We start from the raw sequence: 19217 nt of genomic DNA, 5'->3' as shown, positions 1-19217 counted from the left end.
CAGTCAGCCGGTTAACACCCACCAGTCTGGCTCTCTTTCGCCTCCTTCAGACTCTGGCAGCCCAGGAGAGAGACAAGTGGCCGGCTGGTGCTTTGGCTGCCCTGGACACCGACTTGTGGCCTTTCTGCCACCTCTCCTGCGGCCTGTTCTGTGCCCAGCGGTTCTGGGCCAAGCAAAACCCCATGTTCGTTAGGATCTGGGCCTGCCCGTGGCCCTCTCTGAATACTTGCTGAGCTCTGCTAAAGAGAACTAGGTCCTGTTGCTCAGGGCTTACTCCTGCCTTTGTGCTCAGGGGGAATCACTCCTGGCCGGGCTCTGGGGGACGTGTGGGGTGCTGGAGGTAGAACCCAGCTTGGATAGGAGCAAGGAATGCACCTTCCCTGTGGCACCACTGCTCCCCCACCCGCCGGAACTCTGCTGGGGCTTGTCTCTCCGTTGCAGCGAGCTGCCTGTACAAACCATCACCCGGCCTGCTTCACCCACAGGCCTTGGTTTGCCCCATGCCCCGTCCTGCCACAGCCCCCAGGATTATACCACCCTAGCCTGCATAGTTGTTTAAAGTTCCCATTTTCTCTGCCACCCATGCGCCCATGCAGTGACACTAAGGGCCTCAGAAATAGGATGATCCTACCCCAGACCCCTAGGGGCGCTGGGAACACTCGTGTCCCAGCCAGAGTTTGTTTCCAGCTTTGCCACTTAGTAGCTGAGTCACTTGGTAAATGGGCCAGTCTTGGCTTCAATTTCCTCACTTATAAAATGGGATTATGAATATCTAGCACTTTGTCACGAGAACTTAAAAAAAAGTAAAGTACTTAGCACACAGTCCAAATAAATATTAGCTGTAGCTATTATCATCTTCATCTCTGGGCATAGAAGGGCCCAAAAGGGGTTCTGACAATTCACCACAGTTGGGAGACATGCTTTGCCCTTTTTTTTTGTTTGTTTTCTCTTTGGATCACACCTGGTGATGCTCAGGGGTTACTCCTGGCTCATGCACTCAGGAATTTCTCCTGGTGGTGCTCAGGGGACCATATGGGATGCTGAGGATCGAACCTAGGTTGGCCACATGCAAGGCAAACGCCCTACTCACTGTGCTACTACTCCGGCCCCAAGACAAAACAAATTATGGTCCCTACACATTTCCTACTTTCCTGAAATCTCCCACCAAGAATGGAAAACCTTGAAATAACACAAGCCCACCCTAAGTTACAATCACGGCACCTTTGCTCGGGGCTGCATTGCTGTTAATTTTTTGCTTTTTGGGCCATACCCAGCGGTGCTCACTGCTTACTCCTGGCTTGCACTCAGGAATTACTCCTGGAGGGCTCGAGCACCATGTGGGATGCTGGGGATTGAACCCACTGTACTACCTCTTTGGCCCTGGGATCACATCGCTTTTAGTTCAGGCTTGGGTTTTCTTGGTCTCACCATCAGTACCCCCCTGGCACTTGGGGTATCTGTTGCTTCCCCAGGGCATGTGTGTATGGGAGTGGGGGGTGAGGGACACAGATCTGCTGGTGTAATGATCAATGCTACACTGACGTGGGCAGGCAACACAGTAGAATTTTACCTGACACAGGGAGTGGCCTGGAACCCAGAGTATCAGCCAGAGAACAAGATATCTATCGCTCACAAGCCTTTCACCCAGGAAAGGAATGTCTCAAGGTGGGTCAACTCCATGCTGTCCTGAACTAGGTAGACGGCAAAAATGCGGGGAGGTTGTTGGCTCAGAGCAGAAGATGCTGGAAGCGAGGACAGACCGAGTGATGGAGACAAGAACAGGGGTCGCCCTCTCCAGCTCTCCAAACCTTCAAAGAGAACAGTGCTGAGATGGATGTCCAGTGCTTTATTAAACATATATAGTCTCAGGAGAAGAAAAAATGTCCCCAGGCCAACAGAGAGTATATGGACGGCGTGAGAAAGATATAGAAGGTCCCTGATCTGTGCTGAGCGGGTGGTCAGTCAGGTGAGGCCTGGGCCAACCAGTAAGGCAGCTGAGGTCCCTGTGTGAGGGGACTCACTGCTCCTGGGTGCCCCAGGAGATGTAGTCCGGCCGCGTGGCTGCGTGGTACTCGTCGATGAGCTGCTGCACGATCTCCCGGGACGTGTCCAGCTCGTCGAAGTTCTCCTTGAAGATGTCCTCCTTGCGGAACTGCTCCAGGAAGGCCTCCCGCTTCCGCAGTTTGTCATACTGGCGACAGGTCCTCTCAAAGAGCTTGGGGTGTACCAAAAGTAGAGGTCACAGAGAGTTTTGGGGATTGACACGACCCACAAGGCCAGGGAATGAAAGGACAATCTGCACCACTAAGAGCCCAGAAGCAGGGGCGGCAGTGGAAAGCAGAGAGACGGGGCACAGCCAGACGGTGAGGAGGAGAAAGTGGTACATAGGGAGGCTCACCGAGGAGATGCTGGTGTGGTTGGCCATCATGAGCCCACTGACCCGATGGGCCGACGGCAGGTATGGAGACTTCCTGGACAGGGCCACCTGGATGCTGGCGGGGCCCCAGGGGATGAAGTTGGCCAGCTTCCTTTCCCGGATCCTCTGCAGGCTCTTGTGGACCTGGGTGGGGACAGCTGTGACGGGGGCGGCCTCTCCTCTACCCATGGGGGCCCAGGTAGGGTGGAACAGAGGGGCCCCGTACCTGGGTGGGGTCCACCTCGCCCTGGATGATGTTGAGGATGGCGATGTAGCAGTGGTTGGTCTGGCGGTCCCGGCCCGTGGACACCATCACATTCTTGGGCTGCAGTAGCCGCCTCATGACGTCCAGGACCGTGGTCTTCCGCACGCTGGCCACCTGAGGGAGAGCAGGCCACAGGGCCCCACCGGCCCTCAGGACACCAGCCAGAGGGGCATTAGCAACCCCTGGCCCCACTCAGAGTCAGGGTGGTGAGGGTGTGTGTGGGGTGTCACCTGGTGAGTATCAGTGAACAGTCTGGGTCTGTGCTGAGCAGCGGGGACTCTTAGCCCTTCTCTGCTCAGCATCCGACATCCGCAGCCCCGGCCAGTTACCGCCCCATAGGGTGCCATAGGCAGAGCCCAGAGGAGCAGCCGGCCAAGAGCCAGTCGGTGCCCGTCCCTGTGTCTGAGAGCAGAGCCTGGTGGCCAGCAGGGAGGAGGGAGAGGCTCAGGGCCCACCGGGGGCGGCTCTCACCGACTGGTCCGTGGTGAGGGGCGTGTAGCCGGTCATGAGGAAGTGGAGGCGCGGCGTGGGGATGAGCGAGGCGATGAGGCCGATGAGGTCGTTATTCATGTAGCCGGGGTAGCGCAGGGTGGTGGTGCTGGCCGACATGATGGTGGACACCTAGGGAGAAGGGAGGGAGTGGTGTGTGTGGGTCATGGGCCTGAGCTGGCACGGCGACAAGGAGGGGTTCGAGTGTGATGGCGCGTGCGGCTGACCAGCTGGTTGATCTGTGAGAAGGACGGGTTCTGGATGTGCAGGCGGTCTGTGGCGATCCTGTTCAGGGCCGTGTTGTCCAGCACCACCTGTGGGGGGTGAGGAGAAGCAGGGCACAGATTTGTGAGAACCGGCAGGACAGGAAATCTGAGTGTACCTGGGGCCCGCTGGATAGGGACTTCTAGAATTGAGGGACGTGGTCACCCAGCCCTAGGGTGGCATCGAGGAAGGGCAGACTCTGGTGCTCACCACACAGTCCGCGTTCTGGGTCAGCCTCTTGAGCGTGAGCAGCGAGTTGTAGGGCTGGACCACCACGTCGCTCATCTCGTCCTGGTTGGGAAACACCGAGTAGGTCTGGACCAGCTTCTTGGGGTACCTGGTGGGAATGGGGAGAAGAGGGCCAGGGCAAGGAGGTCTGGTGAACATGGGGCTCCTCCCAACTGCCAGGAAGCAACTAAATCTGGAGAGGGGAAATCTGGATGGGGTCGTGGGAGCAGAAGAGGGAAGACTTGACTTTTGGAAGTCCCCAAAGGGGGGTGGGGAGGCATTTTTTTTTGGGGGGGGCCACATCCAGTGATGCTCAGGAATACTCCTGACTGAGCTCAGAGGACCAGATGGGATGCTGGGGATCAAACTCAGGTGAGTGGGGTGCAAGGCAGATGCCCTACCCACTGGACTATCTTTCTAGCGCCTACATTTTCTGATTTCAACTTCAGACCAATCATGCTCTGTGGCCCGCCTCCTAAGCCCCAAACGCTAAAGTCCAGTCTCAGTCAGCAGTGTGATGTCTCTTCATTTTCTCCATCCATAGAAGGAAGTAGGAGTCTCGCTATGCCAGAAAATACAAGAATCTGTTGAAAGAAGCTCCCAGTCACTTGGAAATCCAAGTCCTCCAAAACATACTTACCGGTCATTCAGCCGCTCCAGGAGGTAGGAGCCCAGGCCAGAGCCTGTCCCCCCAGCGATGGAGTGACACAGCACGAAGCCCTGCATGGTGAAGGGGCAGTCAGGGTCCCGAGTCCAGAGCTGGGATTTCGAGCTGGATCCACTCACCCCATCTTTCTGGACTCCTATCTCCCTGGGCAACCCCCTCCCTCCTATCTACAGCAAGATGCAGTGGCTCTGGTCCAGAGCACAGCAGACACAGTGGGTCTTGGCCCTAATGGGTGGTTTCTAAAGGGAGTTGCCAAACCTTTGCCACCTCAATTCCTACCAGCTCCCGAGACACCCACCTCAAGGCTGTCACTGCCGTCTGCCTCCCGATCAATGATGTCGAAAATGTCCTCATGGATTTTCTCTCCCTGTAACAGACACAGGGGTCAGAGTAATGACAGGAGCACGGGACAAGGACTGTGACTTCGGAACGCCACCCCCCACTCCCTAGGAGTACCTACACATCCTTCTGGAGCACCGCCATCTGCTTCTCACTGGCAGTGAGGCTGGCACAGAAGCACGCTGTGGCCAGGCTGCCTGGCCTTACACGTTAGCACCAACCAGTCTAGCGGCTGAGTCCGTCTGGGCAGGTTCTGCCTCTTGCTCTATCTCTGTTTTCTCATGTGCACAACGAAGGGGATCATGATCAAGGCCCATAATCCCCCTGACTTAAGATCCTTGCAGCCGATAATGTTATAGCACTCAAATATTTCCAATTTTAGAAAGGGAATATGGTAGATGAAGTAAGTTAAAAAAGTACAGCTCCCCTGGGCATCAGAGGTATGCTTATCAAACACAGAACAATTTCTGCAAAGCAGGAATAATGAAAGAGATAATGAAAATAAAAGGCCTTATCTTCACTGAGCTTCACTGTTGTTGCTACATGACTTATGTATTATCTCTTGGTTTCAGAATTTGGGGGTTCTGGAAAGGCAGCTAAAAGACTGTGTGCCCACCGTACCGACCTCTGGGGCTGCTGGCAGGCTCATATAAGCGTAGTATGGCCCGACACACAGCACTAGCTAGCATAGGCTGTTAAGAAATTTAAGAAATTACATTGTTGGTGACTGTGAAGATGGGTTAAAGGGCTGGTGCACATTCTTTGCATACGGGAGGCCCAGGTTCAATCTCTGGCACCAAATGGTTCTCTGAGCACTGCCAATAATGGCCTCAGAGCACCAAGCTGATCTGTCCCCAAGCATCATCAGGTGTGGCCCAAAACAAAAACAAACAAATAGGAAAAGAGGTGATGTAGTTGGATTGGGGAGATGGCTCAAAGGGCTGGAGCACATCTTTTGCCTGCAGGGCCCTGGGTCTAATCCTAGGCAGTCAGTCCCATGGTACCACAAGAGACAACTAGAAAGCACTGGGCTGGGGTTGCTGTCACTGATGTGGCCCCAAAACAAACACAAGAAGGGGGCGGGAGATGCAGTAAGAACATTGGGCAGGGCGCTTGTCTTGCATGCTGCCCACCAGGGTTCAATCCCAGACATGCCATATGGTCCCTGAGCTCAGACACAGGAGTAAGCCCTAAGCACAGCTGGGTATGGTCCCAAATAACAATAACCACCCCCCACCCAGCCCCCTAACACACAGACACATACAGACACAGACAACCACACACAGACACAGACAACCATGTGTGTGCATGCGCGCGCGCGCGCACACACACACACACACACACACACACACAGTTGAGCTGAGAAGATGGTTCAATGGACTGAGCAAATGTTTTACATGCAGGAGACCTGGGTTCAATCCTGGGAAATTCAAGACTTGCCAGGAGTGGCCCCCAAGCCATAGCAACAAAAAAAACCCAAAGCTGAGTCAGAAAGTACAACTCCCTTAGCCAGGAGTTTCTCCCTCTACTTTTCTTCTATCTCTGATCTGGTTCCATCTCTCCAGGGGTGGCCCCAGGGCCCGTCCTCCTGCAGGAGGAAGGAAGAGCAAATAACCTGGGAGAATCCACTGGCCCAGTTGTTGCCGGCTCCTCCTCCGTGCTCTGACAGGTAGATGTTCTCAGGATTGTAGAGCTTGGCATAGGGGGAGTTGAGGATGGAGTGGATCACCCGGGGCTCCAGGTCCAGCAGCACGGCCCTGGGGATGTAGTGCTCATCGTCTGCCTGTGGAGCCGAGGCCAGAGGCCGCCCATCAGCCAGGCCAGCGCGGGGCTGCCGCCTCCCTGCCCTCCCTCCTCCAGCTCGCGCCCTGACCCCTCTGGCCAGCCCAGCTGCCTGCAGCCAGGCCGCTGCCCTGCCCTTCCTGTGCCCCGGGGCTACTGGCGGCGCTGGGTCAGTCGCTGGGGGGCACCTGGTAGAAAAAGACGTCCTTGCGGTCAGTGCCCTCGGTGGCGAACTCCTCCACGATGCCCTCGGGGCTGATGCCATGCTCAGCGCACAGTTGTTTCCAGAACTCGAACCCAACTGCAGGGGAGGGGCGAAAGAGGATATCTGGGGTTGGGCACATTCCAATTTAGGAGCTGGGGACGGAGTGCCTGGGTCCGGGGATAGAAAAAAATCAAGCCTCGGGCGCAGCCCGTGTCTCCGGAAAGGGCTGTAGTGCCAGCGACTGGGCACGCAGGAGCCCCCGGGGGTTGGACAACGGGACACTGGGGTCAGGCATGTCCCGCCTTTCGGAGCACAGGACGACTCTGCAAAGGGCAAATGGAATCCAGGATCCCACAGCAAGAGCCCATAAAAACCTTAAGGACCCAGGCTCGTGGAGGGGCCGGAGGTTCGCTCACTCTGATTGCCGCACTGGCCCAACTGCAGGGTGATGATTTCCCTCGGCATCGTTCCTTAGGCACCAGCGTTGCAGCCGCTCCCGCCAGCCAAGCCGCGGCTCACCAGCCCGCCCGCCGCACTGCGCAGGCGCCAAGGACCCCGCCCCGCCCCCCGGCTCTTCTCCGCGCCAATGAGAACGGCGTTCGGGCGCAGGCACTTCCGTATCCATTTGGCTTCAGGGGTGCGGACGGCGCGTGCGCGGGGCGGGCGGGCCGGCCGGGAAAATCGCGGGTCGGCGCCCGTGCGCAGGCGCTCGGCAGCGGGCCGCGGCCTCCCCCGCCTCGTCGCGCTTCTGCGCAGTCGGTGTTATTGTGACTCGGGCCGCGGCCCCGGATGTTGTGGCTGCTCCGGCGGAGATGGCCGAGACTGAGGGGCTGGCCGCGGCCCCAGACCCAACTTCGGGGCCAGCTCTCCGGGGCCGCCGCGCCATGTCAGGCTCCCGGGAGCGGGACCAGCAGGTGGAGGCGGCGCAGCGGGCGCTGGTGGAGGCGCTGGGGCCCTACGAGCCGCTCCTGAGCCGGGTGCAGGCAGCCCTAGTGTGGGAGCGACCGGCCAGAAGCGCCCTGTGGTGCCTGGGTCTGAACGCGGCGTTCTGGTGAGAGACCGACCGAGGCGCGCACCCCTCGGCTTCCTCCCTCCGCTCCTCTCTTCTCTGCGCTGCTTCCCTGCCTCTCCGCCCGGCTGCGCCTCACCTCCTTCCACTCCATCGCGCCCCGTCCCGCACACCTGTCCGGAGTTTCGGTGTCCCCCCACCCCACCCCACCACTCCCCGCCCCGGAGCCTCGCGCTGGTCCCTGCCGTGCGGGGGCTCAGGTGTGCTCACGGGCCCGCCTCCCTCGGGCGCAGAGGCCGGGAGAACAGAGGGACACCTTCCGAGAGGGTGTCCCCAGGTGTGATCGGAGAAGGAGCGGGAGCCATGGGAGTTATTAGCGTCTCTCGGGCCGCCTTTTCGTCCACTCGGGACGCCGGGGGGAAATCCGGCCCCCCCCCTCAAAAAAAAAAGAAGCTGCAGCTTGGACGAAAGGCTTAAGTTTTTAGCAGCACTGTTAGGAAATGGCGATGGTGAGATGCCATCCATTTCTGGGCCACTTAACTTTGCAGGGAATGAGAACCCCCCCATTTCCCTCCCCCCGGCCCCCTGTGCCCTGGTTTACCGGCGAGGACACGGAGGGTGTCTGGTTAATGCGTGATTTCTAGACTCGGACATGGGGGACCAGGAATACGCTGTAAGACGCTGCGTGTTGTCATGATCCGGGGAAGTGCAGCTCCTGGTTCTCTGAGTTGTTATCACCCAAAGTGGACTTAGGTCTCAATCTGAGCTGACAGGGGAGTTTGGGTTTCTTCCTGACTAGGGAGATGGTATTGATCAAATCCCAATGGAACCGAAGAATAAAAGGGGGAAGGGACAGGGGTCCCCAGAGGAGTGAAATAAGTTTTTTTGTTTTTTTTTTTTATGTCTGAAAGAATGTGATGCCTCCCCTACAAAATGTGTTTTTGCTAAAAGTGAATTTCTTTAAATTCGTGATTTTACAACCAAAGCATTAGCCTTTGTCTCCAAGATGATTTTCAGTGAGCTCAAGCGGAAGAAAGAAATCCAGGTTCATTGACAAGCAGATGCAGTGCTCAGCTGTTACTGGAATCTGCTCACAATTTGAAGGAGACTTGGATTGAGGGTATTATAACAGTCTCTGGCACTTGTTGCTTCCAGAGTCTTGAATACATTTGATTTTAGAATTCTACCAAAATAGTCTTCATTTATTTCTAGTAAGGCTCCTTTTCTGGTCCCTGGGTACCAGTTTCTATAGCACCCCACTCTGCTGTTTAAAAGAAGTTTAGAAAATGACCCTCAGTCCGACCCTTCTCCAACCCCCACCCCACCCCCAACCTTGGGACAGTGCAGAGGTTCAAATCCAGGGTCTTACACATGCAAGGCTGAGTTTTCAGTTTTCCAAAATGACCTGTTTTCCTCCCACCTCCCTATCCCAGCACCTGGCTCTAATCCATCCTGGCAGAACCTCTTTTCCCACAGTGGGATTGGCACACCAGGAAGCCAGCTGACATCAGGCTGTGTGATGGGCCCAGGAATTAGGATGCCTGTCTTGAGGATCTTGAGTTCAATCTCCAGCACCCTCTGATCCTCAAAACTCCGGGTGTAGACCTGGAGGCCACCATTGAGGGCAATTCTGATAGCCCACAGCACTTCTGCGCCCAGCATTCAACCAGCTGGCCTGGATGCTCTAGTGGCTCCAGGAATAGTTCGGTGCCCCATCCCCCCTTCCCCCCCCCCCCCCCCCCCGTATTGCTTGGGACCACTCCCTCCTGTTCAGTCGGCTAATACATAAAATGTTTGATCAGAGTTTAAGTGAATCTTATCAGCTGTTTATTAATGCAAATTGTTAGTAGGATGAATGGTGTTAGGTCTGAGAAAGGTCTTTTCTCATGCCCCTTGTCTGAAATAGGTCAGGTTTAGGTTCCTGCCTCAAGAGCTGGGCGACCTAGACTAGTCTTTAAATGTTACAGTTGGCTTTAAGTTGTTGACCCCCAGCAGTGTTGCCTAAATTTAAAAATGGGCTGTTTGGAGGCTCAATGGGGTCCCTATTCCTAGTTTGGAGCCTAAAAGCATTGTGATCTGTCTTTATCTCTGGCATTTCCTGGTAGCTTGCCTGCTTGCCATCCAAAACAGTTACTCCTGTTACAGACCCATTACAGCTAAGTGTGTGGTGGAGAGATACAGCAAAGTCAGGGCTAGCGGCTTGAGACTGCAGGGGCCGGTGCTCGGTTGAGAGCTGTCAAGCGTGTGCCTGGAATGGGTGTTAGTGTTGAGGCCCCAGCGTCTAGGGCTGTGGTCTGGCCTTGGAGTTCACTTTTTGTTTCCATTTTCATTTTATCTAGGTGGCACCCAGCAGTACCCAGGACTTAACTCCTGGCTCTGTGCTGGGAAAAGTCTTGGTAGTGCTTGGGGAGCTATATGGGGTGCAGGGGGGAACCCAGGGAATGAACCCAGGGTTGGCCACAAGCAGGGCAAAAGTGCCCCGCCCGCAGTAATGCCGTGGCCCCTCACTGACTTTTTGTTTTAGGAAACGAGCTTCCTTGGAAGGTGTTTGAGTTTCAGTGAAGGTTAGATTTCACATCATGTCATGTTGAATATAGCTGTTGACATTTCACTGAGGAATGTCACAGAGTGGCAAAATGTTTGAGGAAGGAGGGCCATCAGCCAAGGTCAGAAAAATCAGATCCAGACATAGTTTTTCTTTCAATTTTAGTTTTAACTAGTGATGCATCACTAACAGATATTTTGTACATTTTGAGGTTTTAGAAAGAGTATGCGAAATGAAACAGAATTGTGTTACGGTTTCTCCATAATTTGGGTGCGGGCTACTGTGTTTAAGCTTTGCATGCAGGAGCCGGGGGTTGAGTTCAGTGCCCTCTTCCTCCCCTTCCAGAGTAATGACTGGGAATAGCCTTGTGTGGGAGGCCCAAGATCTCCCCACTCTTCTTATAACAAAAGATACTGTTTCTGTAACTATAACTGCGCGATTTTAGTTGAGTAAAACAACCATATAGAAGATACAGATTAAATTACTTTGCCACTATAGTATTTCTAGGCTTTCTCTTGTACTTGGGGTGGGGGGTGGCTGTGGAGCTGGGGCCACATCCAGCGTGGTCAGGGCGTACTTCTGGCTCTGCACTCAGGGATCCCTCCTGGCTGGGCTCAGAGGACTATATGCAGTGACCGGGTCAGAAATATGCAAGGCAAGTGCCGTCCCACTTGTACTCCTACACCATCTGTTGGCCTTGACTTTTGAAAAAAATATCCCAGAGAAATTATGGTCGGGACCATGGCAGAGATATTTCAACTTATATTGCATCAGAATACTAATATGTATTATCTTTAGGATAATAATAGGGTTGTCAGATTTCTTTTCCAATATCTTGTCTGTTCATTAACCTCAGCCACACCCATAAATTAATTATCTGAGGGAAAAATATCTACGTTAGCAAGAGAGTATCCTGATGAGATTAAAAAAAGAACAGGTTGGAAAGGGCCAGAAAGATAGTACAGGGTTGAAGGCTCTTTCAGGCAGAGGCGGTCAACTCTGGTTTGATCCCTGGCACCACATGTGGTCCCTCAAACCCTGCCAGGAGTGAGCTCTGGGTGTGACCCAAAATAATGCAAAACAAGAAAGAACAGGTCGGAGCACTTTTTGGTTTGACATTCACTGGAGGAGACAGGAGGAGGCTGAAGGGACCTGGAAGGGAATGTCTGTGAGCTCCGGGCCTCCCACACCCCCCTTTCTACCAAAAGTGTATGTTCAGGGAATGCTGAGTGTCTTCAGAGCTTTTTTTCAGTTTTTATTTTATTTATTTTTGGTTTGGGGGCCACATCTGGCAGTGCTCAGGGCTAATTCCTGATTCTGTACTCAGGGATTGCTCCTGGCAGGCTTGGGGTTCATATGGTGTACTAGGGTCAAACTCAGGTCTGCTGCGTACAAGACCAGTGCCTTACCTAGTGTACGATCCTCCTGCCCGTCCTCTAGTCTTTAATCTTATGTACTCTCGCTGGTTTAAAAAAATTTTGTTGTTGTTTGTATTTTAGGCCACACCCAGCTGTGCTCAAGGCTTACTCCTGATCACTCCTGGCTGTGCTGAGGGACCTTATGAGGTGCGGGGGATCAAACTGGGGGTCAGCCTCGGGCAAGGCAAGAGCCTTACCCATTGTACTCTCTCCAGCCGTTGGTCTTTAAATAAGGGGTCTAGACTTAGAGCAGTCCAGTGTCCAGATTTGGCATTTAGAGTCAGTATTCTGAATCATACTATATTCTAAGAGTTGTCATTTTTTGGTGGGTTGACGTATCCAGTGGTGCTCAGATCTTGGCACCTGGCTCTGTGCTCAGGGATCACTCCTGGAGAGGCTTGTGGGACTCTTCGTGGTGGTGGAGATCAAACCCAAGTTGACTTCATGGAAGGCGACTGAAAACTGCATTTCTAAACTACAACTATCCCTCCGGCCTGTGAGGCAAGCACTTTGATCCCTTGTTCTTGCTGGCCCTATTCTAGATTTTTGGGAATCTGTTTTGTTCTTTCTTTCATTTAATTTTTTGGCCACGCCTGTCTTGGGAGCTACTCCCAGCTGTACTGTGTGGGTCATGCAGTGCTAGGGATTGAACACAATCAAAGCATGCGAAGCACGGACTCCAGCCCTTTGAGCTGTCACTCTGACCTGGTATCTGTTTGGTGGCAGTGCTCAGAGCAGCATTCATTTGCGATGCTGAGTACTGAACTAGAGTAGGCCATGTTCATGGCAGATGTCTTAACCTTGGTACTATTTGGCCTACTGACCTGGAATCTTATTATTTTTGTTTTGTTTGTTTTGGGGCCACACCCAGAAGTCCTCCCAACTTACTCCTGGCTCTGTGCTCAGGGATCCCTCCTGGCAGGCTCAGGGGACCACATGGGATGCTGGGGATCGAACTTGGGTCAGCTGTGTGCAAAGCAAACACCGTATCTATTGTACCATCGCTCTGGGCCCTGGAATCTTTTAAAATTGAAAATTTTGGGGCTGGAGCAATAGCATAGCGGGTAGGGCGTTTGCCTTGCACGCGGCCGGCCCAGGTTTGATTCCCAGCATCCCATATGGTCCCCCGAGCACTGCCAGGAGTAATTCCTGAGTGCATGAGTCAGGAATAACACCTGTGCATCGCCAGGTGTGACCCAGAAAGGGGAAAAAACAAAAACAAAAACAAAATGAAATTGAAAAAATTTTGTATTGTGCTTAGGCTTTATCCATTGTGCTTCCTTCCCTCCCTGAGGTGGTACCCCCCTGCCCTCCCCTAAAATTAAAAAATGACCCTCGAGGAGCTTGAGAGAGTACGTCAGGTAGGGGACTTGGTTGCCTTACATTCGACCAACCCGGGTTTGATATCTGACACCCCATATGATCCCTTGAGTCAGCTCTTGCAGGAGTGATCCTGAGCACCACTGGTATGCACTCAAACTTAAATACCCCCCCCCCCAAAAAAAAAGACCCTGGAGATCATTTATGCAGTGACTCATTTTTTTTTTTAAGAATTTTATTTTATTGAATCACCATGTGGAAAATTACAATGCTTTCAGGCTTAAGTCTCAGTTATACAATGCTGAAACAACCATCCCTTCACCAGTGCCCATATCCCACCACCAAAAAAAAAAAAAGTACACGTCCCATCCCACCCCCCCGCACCCCCCCCACCATGTAACTGATATATTTCACTTTACTTTCTATTTACTTTGGTTGCATTCAATATTTCAACACAAACTTGTAGTGATTCATTTTTGAGTGGGGAGGGGAATTATACCCAGATATGCTCAGGCGTTGCTCGGGGGACCATAATAGAGTGCCTTGGAGTGAATCTGGGTCACTGGGTCAGCCACACGCAAGGCAAGCAAGCAGCACCCTACCCACTGTATTATCACTCCAGCCAGTATGGAGTGATCCTTTTTTTGCTTTTTGGGGCGATGCACAGGGGTTACTCCTGACTCTTCACTTAGGAATTACTACTGGCGGTGCTCAGGGGACCATATGGAATGCTGGGATTCAAACCCAGGTCGGCCGCGTGCAAGGCAAACGCCCTACCCGCTGGTGATTCTTATTTTAAAAGTTAAAATTGGGCACTGGAGCAATAGTACGGTGGCTAGGTAGTACAGTGGGTAGGCATTTGCCTTGCATGTGGCTGACCCAGGTTCAGTTCTACCCCCAACCCCCGCCCCAACACCACCAGGAGTTATCCCTGAGCACAGAGCCAGAGTAAACCCTGAGCTTCACTGGCTGTGGTCTCAAAACAAAAAAGTTAAAGTTGGAATCGTGGGGGGCTGGGGATGTGACTCAGTGCACATGTCTTGCATCCAAGAAACCTGGGTTCAGTCCTCAATACTGAAAAAGCAAACAAAAATTTTAAAAAGAGAAGAATTGGAAATAGAAGAGCAGATCTGTTCAAGTAGAGACATTTGTTTTTTTGGAGGGGTGGGGGCATCAGATTTCAAATCAAATCTACTGAGCAAATACTTGTTATAGTCTTGGAGGATTCATCTGGAATTTGGTAGCCAAGTTCTGCAGGATGGGGTAGTAGAGGAAGCAGGGCCCTTGCTCTTCAGCACTGCCCCGAATGGCCATCTGAGCGCAGCTGGAAATGACTCCATCCCCATTTCCTAGCACAGAGTTGTGGGGTGTGCTCCCAAGTCCCCCCAAAAGAAAAAGAAATCTCCCAGAATGCCTTGGCTTGCTTTTCTGGGCCTCTCTTTTGTCATCAGTTTTGATTTGTCCTAGTTGTTAGATGGGTGCTTTCTCCCCAGTGACCTAAGGTAGGTTTCACCATTGACTTAAGATAGGTCATTAGCAGCTAGCTGATTTCATTTCTGGCTTTTCTGTAAGCAACAGCTATCACTTGATGAGATAGGCTGGTTTAGTTTTTTCCTTCTAATTTGCCACTGACTGGCTCATTATCAGACAGCCACAGGTGCTTTACAACTGGGGGCCTTTTGTATCCCCATAGAGTGTTTCAAAGCTTTGTTCTGAGGGGCCACTGGGACAAGTTACTCATAACAAAGAAACCCAGAAATAGTAGCTTCTTTGAAAATAGGTGTGATCTTTATTATGGGTATACCAATATTATGGGTATCGCAAATTCTTAATTTATGTGTACTTAAAATCTCAGGGCTGGGAGGAATAGAGATGTTACTGGTGCCCGATTGAGTAAATCGACAAAACAACGGGATGACAGTGATACAGTGATATGTGTACTTAAAGTGAGGATACATTATATAGACAACTGCGACCAAAATTATTTAGCTTTGAAATTTATTTAGTTTATATATGTGAGTATATAAATTAAATTAAATATATTTATATATAAAAATTGCTCTGTGCTGGCTATGTGCTCAGGGATTATTCCTGTTGGGTTTGGGGAACTATTTGGAGTGCCAGGGCTTGAACCCAGGTTGGCGGGGTGTAAGCCAAGTGTCCTACCCACTGTACTCTCTCTTCGACCCTTAATATAATCATTTTTTAATTTTTTTTTTTTTCTTTTTGGGTCACACCCGGCAATGCACAGGGGTCATTCCTGGCTCATGCACTCAGGAATTACCCCTGGCGGTGCTCAGGGGGACCATATGGGATGCTGGGATTCGAACCCGGGTCGGCCGCGTGCAAGGCAAACGCCCTACCCGCTGTGCTATCTCTCCAGCCCCATCATTTTTTAATTTTAATGGCATAGGAAAACATGTTAAATGAGGTTTTGTTTTATTTTTGGTTTTTGGGTCATACCTGGTGATGCTCAGGGTTTACTCCAGGCTCTGCAGTTAGGAATTACTCCCAGCAGTGCTTGGGAAACCATATGGAATGCCTGGGATTGAGCTTGGGTTGGGTGTGTGCAAGGCAAATGCCTTACTCTCTATACTGTTGCTCCAGCCCCTGAATGAGGTTTTATAATCATGTACCATGTACTTGGATGAAAGTTATATATGTAAATATATTTTTATTTATTTATTTATTTATTTATTTATTTATTTGCTTTTTGGGTCACACCCAGCGATGCTCAGGGGTTACTCCTGGCTTTGCACTCAGGAATTACTCCTGGCGATGCTTGGGGGACCATATAGGATGCCGGGGATCGAACCCGGGTCGGCCGCGTGCAAGGCAAACGCCCTACCCGCTGTGCTATCGCTCCGGCCCCTGTAAATATATTTTTAATGAAGAGATAGTGCCCATATTTTGGGGTGTGTGGATAACAAGTTATTTAAAAAGCTTTTTATTATGAAAAATTTAAAACATATACAGAATATTATGTACATTTGCCCAATTAAAATTGTTTTCCTTTTTGTGACCAATTTTGAGTCTTCTGTATTTCACTATATAATCTATTTTTTTTTTTTTTCAAAATTGTGGGGTGTGTGAAACCTTTTTTAAAAAACAAAACAGAGGCTGGAGCAATAGCACAACGGGTAGGGCGTTTGCCTTGCACGCAGCTAACCTGGGTTTGATTCCCAGCATCCCATATAGTCCCCTGAGTACCGCCAGGAGTAATTCCTGAGTGCAGAGCCAGGAGTAACCCCTGTGCATCGCCAGGTGTGACCCAAAAAGCAAAAAGAAAACAAAAACCAAAAAAAAAACAACAGAACTGAAGATATAGTCTAGGGGTTAAGATACTTGCCTTGCATGTGTGGTCAACTCCAGTTTGATTCATAGCGCTGTGTGTGGTCCCCTGAACACCACCAGGAGTGATCCTTGAGAACAACAAGGTAATGGCCCCAACTCCTAGAAAAGAAAAAACACATTAAAAAGACAAACATGGGGCTGGAGAGATAGCACAGCAGGTAAGGTGCTTGCCTTCCATTGCATGCAGCTGACCCATGTTCAATCCCTGGTATCCCATATAGTTCCCGCCAGCTCGCCAGGAGTGATTCCTGAGGGCCCATCAGGAGTAACCCCTGAACACCACTTGGGTGTGGCCCACAAACCAAAAGAAAAAAAAGGCGAAAAAAAGCTATCTCCAGGATATATCCAGGAGATATCCTTCTGTGAGGTGGCCTCAGTTCAGTCCCTGGCACCACATATGGTTCCCTGCTCACAGAGCCAAGAGTAAGCCCTGAGCATTACCAGGTAGGGCTAAGAAGCTGACAGTACTGTCTTAAGAACAGGGTGCAGTGATTATGAAGTGGTGACAGTTTTACAGGGAAATAGGGTATACCCCAGTTCTTTTTCACCTTTAGCGCTTTGAGGCAAATCCTTGCTCTTAGACAGTCTGTAAGCATTTCATTATATGTCCCTAAAAAATCAACAATGAAGAATACCACTGCCATTGCCACATATGAAAAATGAGTGGTTTCATTAAGTGGTCAAACTTCCAATTCTCTCATGAATATCATTTGATGTGGGGGGTGTTGGACCACACTCAGTGAGCTCAGGGGCTACTGCTTGCAGTGCCAGGATTTAACCAGGGTCCACCTTCAAGTGCCTTCACCCTTGTGCTGTCTCTCTAGTGCATCATACTGGGTTTTGTTTGTTTTGGTGTTCTTGGTCTTTGGGCCACACCTGGCTGTGCTCAGGGCTGATTCCTGACTCTGTGCTGAGATTGCTCCTATTGGACTTGGAGGTCCGTATTGGGGTGCCGGGGATTGAATGCAGGCCAAAAAAATAGTTTGAAAAAAATAGTTAGTTTGGTCTAGCATCCAGGTGCAGAGATGGCTCAAAAGAATGGAGTGCATACTTGCATTGGGGAGCCCCAGCTGGCACCAGATGGTCCAGCAAGAGCCACCAAGTTTGGCTTGAGGCTCCTGTGAACAGATATTAAACTTAAGATTGGAGCTTCTTTTGGGGAGAGGGGTCCTGGGTCACACCTGGAGGTTCTTAGGACTTTTTCCTGACTCTGTGCTTATTATTATTAATAGTAATAGTAATAAGTGATTCCCCCAATCTCTGGTGACCCAGGGATCACACCCATAAGCCACACCCTGCCACACCCTGTTGGCACCAGATAATCTCATTGGCCACCCTCCAGATCTCAAGGCTGCTCCTCCCAGACGGGTGGGCGGGCGGGCGGGCGTATAAAATGAGGCCCCCATAGCCATGCCACAGGACTCAGGAGGGCGGGTGAGAACCCTCCCCACCCCAAGGGACCCAGCCTGCGCGACACTTTATAAGACACTTCCTACCCATTTTCCACAACTACCACACCATATTTGATGGAGTTCAGACAGTAGGCAACAAATCATATAGAGTAATTTGTATATGTATATGTGTGTATATGTATATACACACACACACATATATATACGCATATATATAGGCCGGAGCGATTAGCACAGTGGGTAGGGCATTTACCTTGCACGCGGCTGACCCAGGTTCTGTTCCTTCGCCCAAGCCCAGCAAGCTACCAAGGGTATCTCGCCTGCACGGCAGAGCCTGCAAGCTACCCGTGGTGTATTTGATATGCCAAAAACAGTAACAAGTCTCACATGGAGACGTTACTGATGTCCACTTGAGCAAATCAATGAACAACGAGATGACAGTGACACATATATATATGTCATGTGACATATATATGACATATATATGGTGTGTGTATGTGCATATATATATGTGTATATATACATACACACATATACACACCTCTAGGAGAGTAGGAGAGCCTGGCAAAGCTACCGAGAGTATCCCGCCTGCATGGGCAGAGCCTGGCAAGCTACCCATGGTGTATTCAATATGCCAGAAGACAGTCACGATAGGTCTCATTCTCCTGACCCTGAAAGAGCTTCCAGTCGTTGGGAAAGACAAGTAAGGAGAGGCTGCTAAAATCTCAGGGCTGGGAGGAATAGAGGCATAACTTGTGCCCACTCAGTAAATCTGCAGGATGACAGTGATACAGTGACAGCATTCAGGTGAAATCTACTTAAATTGTCTTTGTATGTTAGCATCACTGTTACTTTGTGGTTCTTTTTCAGTCTTCTTTTCTCTTGGCACTTTATTTGTTGATTTGTTGAAGAAACCAGTTTGTCCTGTAAACTGACCCACAAACTGGATTTTGTTGATTCCATCTCCATGGCTTAACACATCCCTCTGTGCTATTTTGTGTAAATTAATCATTGAGTTTATTCTGATGCAGGTTCAAAAATTGTGTTTTGGCAAAATTTTCATAGATGGTTTACTAGCTCATTTTTCATTTCTTTAATGGTTTTCTAAACTTAAGTAAATATGCTTGCTTTCTTCTTCCTCCTCCTCCTCCTTCTCCTCCTCCTCTCCTTCTCCCCCGTCAGGTTATTCCTGGCTCTGCTCTCAGGAATTACTCCTAGTGGTGCTTGGGGAAATATATGAGATGCTGGGGATCAAACCCAGGCCAGCTGCAGGCCAGCTGCATGCAAGGCAGATGTGCTACTACCTGCTGTACTATTGCTCTGATCCCAACATGTTGGCCTCTTAAGAAATGAAAAATAGGGCTGGAGCAATAGCACAGTGGGTAGGGCGTTTGCCTTGCACGCAGCCGACCTGGGTTCAAATCCCAGCATCCCATATGGTCCCCTGAGCACTGCCAGGAGTAATTCCTGAGTGCAGAGCCAGGAGTAACCCCTGTGTATAGCC

General features: G+C 51.1%; 2 protein-coding genes across 2 annotated transcripts in view; one reads left to right on the top strand and one right to left on the bottom strand.

Moving 5' to 3' along the window:
* Nucleotides 1-1826: 1826 nt before the first annotated feature.
* Nucleotides 1827-7195, bottom strand: TUBG1 (tubulin gamma 1). Its single transcript, XM_004608800.2, has 11 exons — nt 7072-7195; nt 6639-6751; nt 6284-6451; nt 4628-4696; nt 4303-4382; nt 3645-3771; nt 3398-3484; nt 3153-3302; nt 2643-2795; nt 2399-2560; nt 1827-2215 (listed from the first exon to the last, which is right to left on the bottom strand). The coding sequence occupies exons 1-11, from the start codon at nt 7118-7120 to the stop codon at nt 2018-2020; spliced, it is 1356 nt and encodes a 451-aa protein (XP_004608857.1). The 5' UTR covers nt 7121-7195; the 3' UTR covers nt 1827-2017.
* A 148-nt stretch (nt 7196-7343) lies between these two features.
* Nucleotides 7344-19217, top strand: part of RETREG3 (reticulophagy regulator family member 3) — a 29733-nt gene continuing 17859 nt past the window's right edge. The window contains exon 1 of the mRNA XM_055133347.1: nt 7344-7706. Within this exon, the coding sequence (XP_054989322.1) occupies nt 7468-7706 (239 nt within the window). The 5' untranslated portion in view covers nt 7344-7467. The remainder of the gene's footprint in view (nt 7707-19217) is intronic.

The sequence above is a fragment of the Sorex araneus genome, chromosome 3 (assembly GCF_027595985.1).
Source record: "Sorex araneus isolate mSorAra2 chromosome 3, mSorAra2.pri, whole genome shotgun sequence".
Lineage (NCBI taxonomy): Eukaryota > Metazoa > Chordata > Mammalia > Eulipotyphla > Soricidae > Sorex > Sorex araneus.
This window is presented reverse-complemented; position numbering and strand designations above follow the sequence as displayed.

Excerpts from the sequence above, each read along its gene's own strand:
- TUBG1 (XM_004608800.2), bottom strand. The coding sequence starts at position 7,120 with ATGCCGAGGGAAATCATCACCCTGCAGTTGGGCCAGTGCGGCAATCAG. Across the intron at positions 3,772-4,302 it reads CTGGAGCGGCTGAATGACCG|GTACCCCAAGAAGCTGGTCC; the intron begins GTAAGTATGTTT and ends CATTCCCACCAG. Across the intron at positions 2,561-2,642 it reads GCGAGGTGGACCCCACCCAG|GTCCACAAGAGCCTGCAGAG; the intron begins GTACGGGGCCCC and ends GTCCCCACCCAG.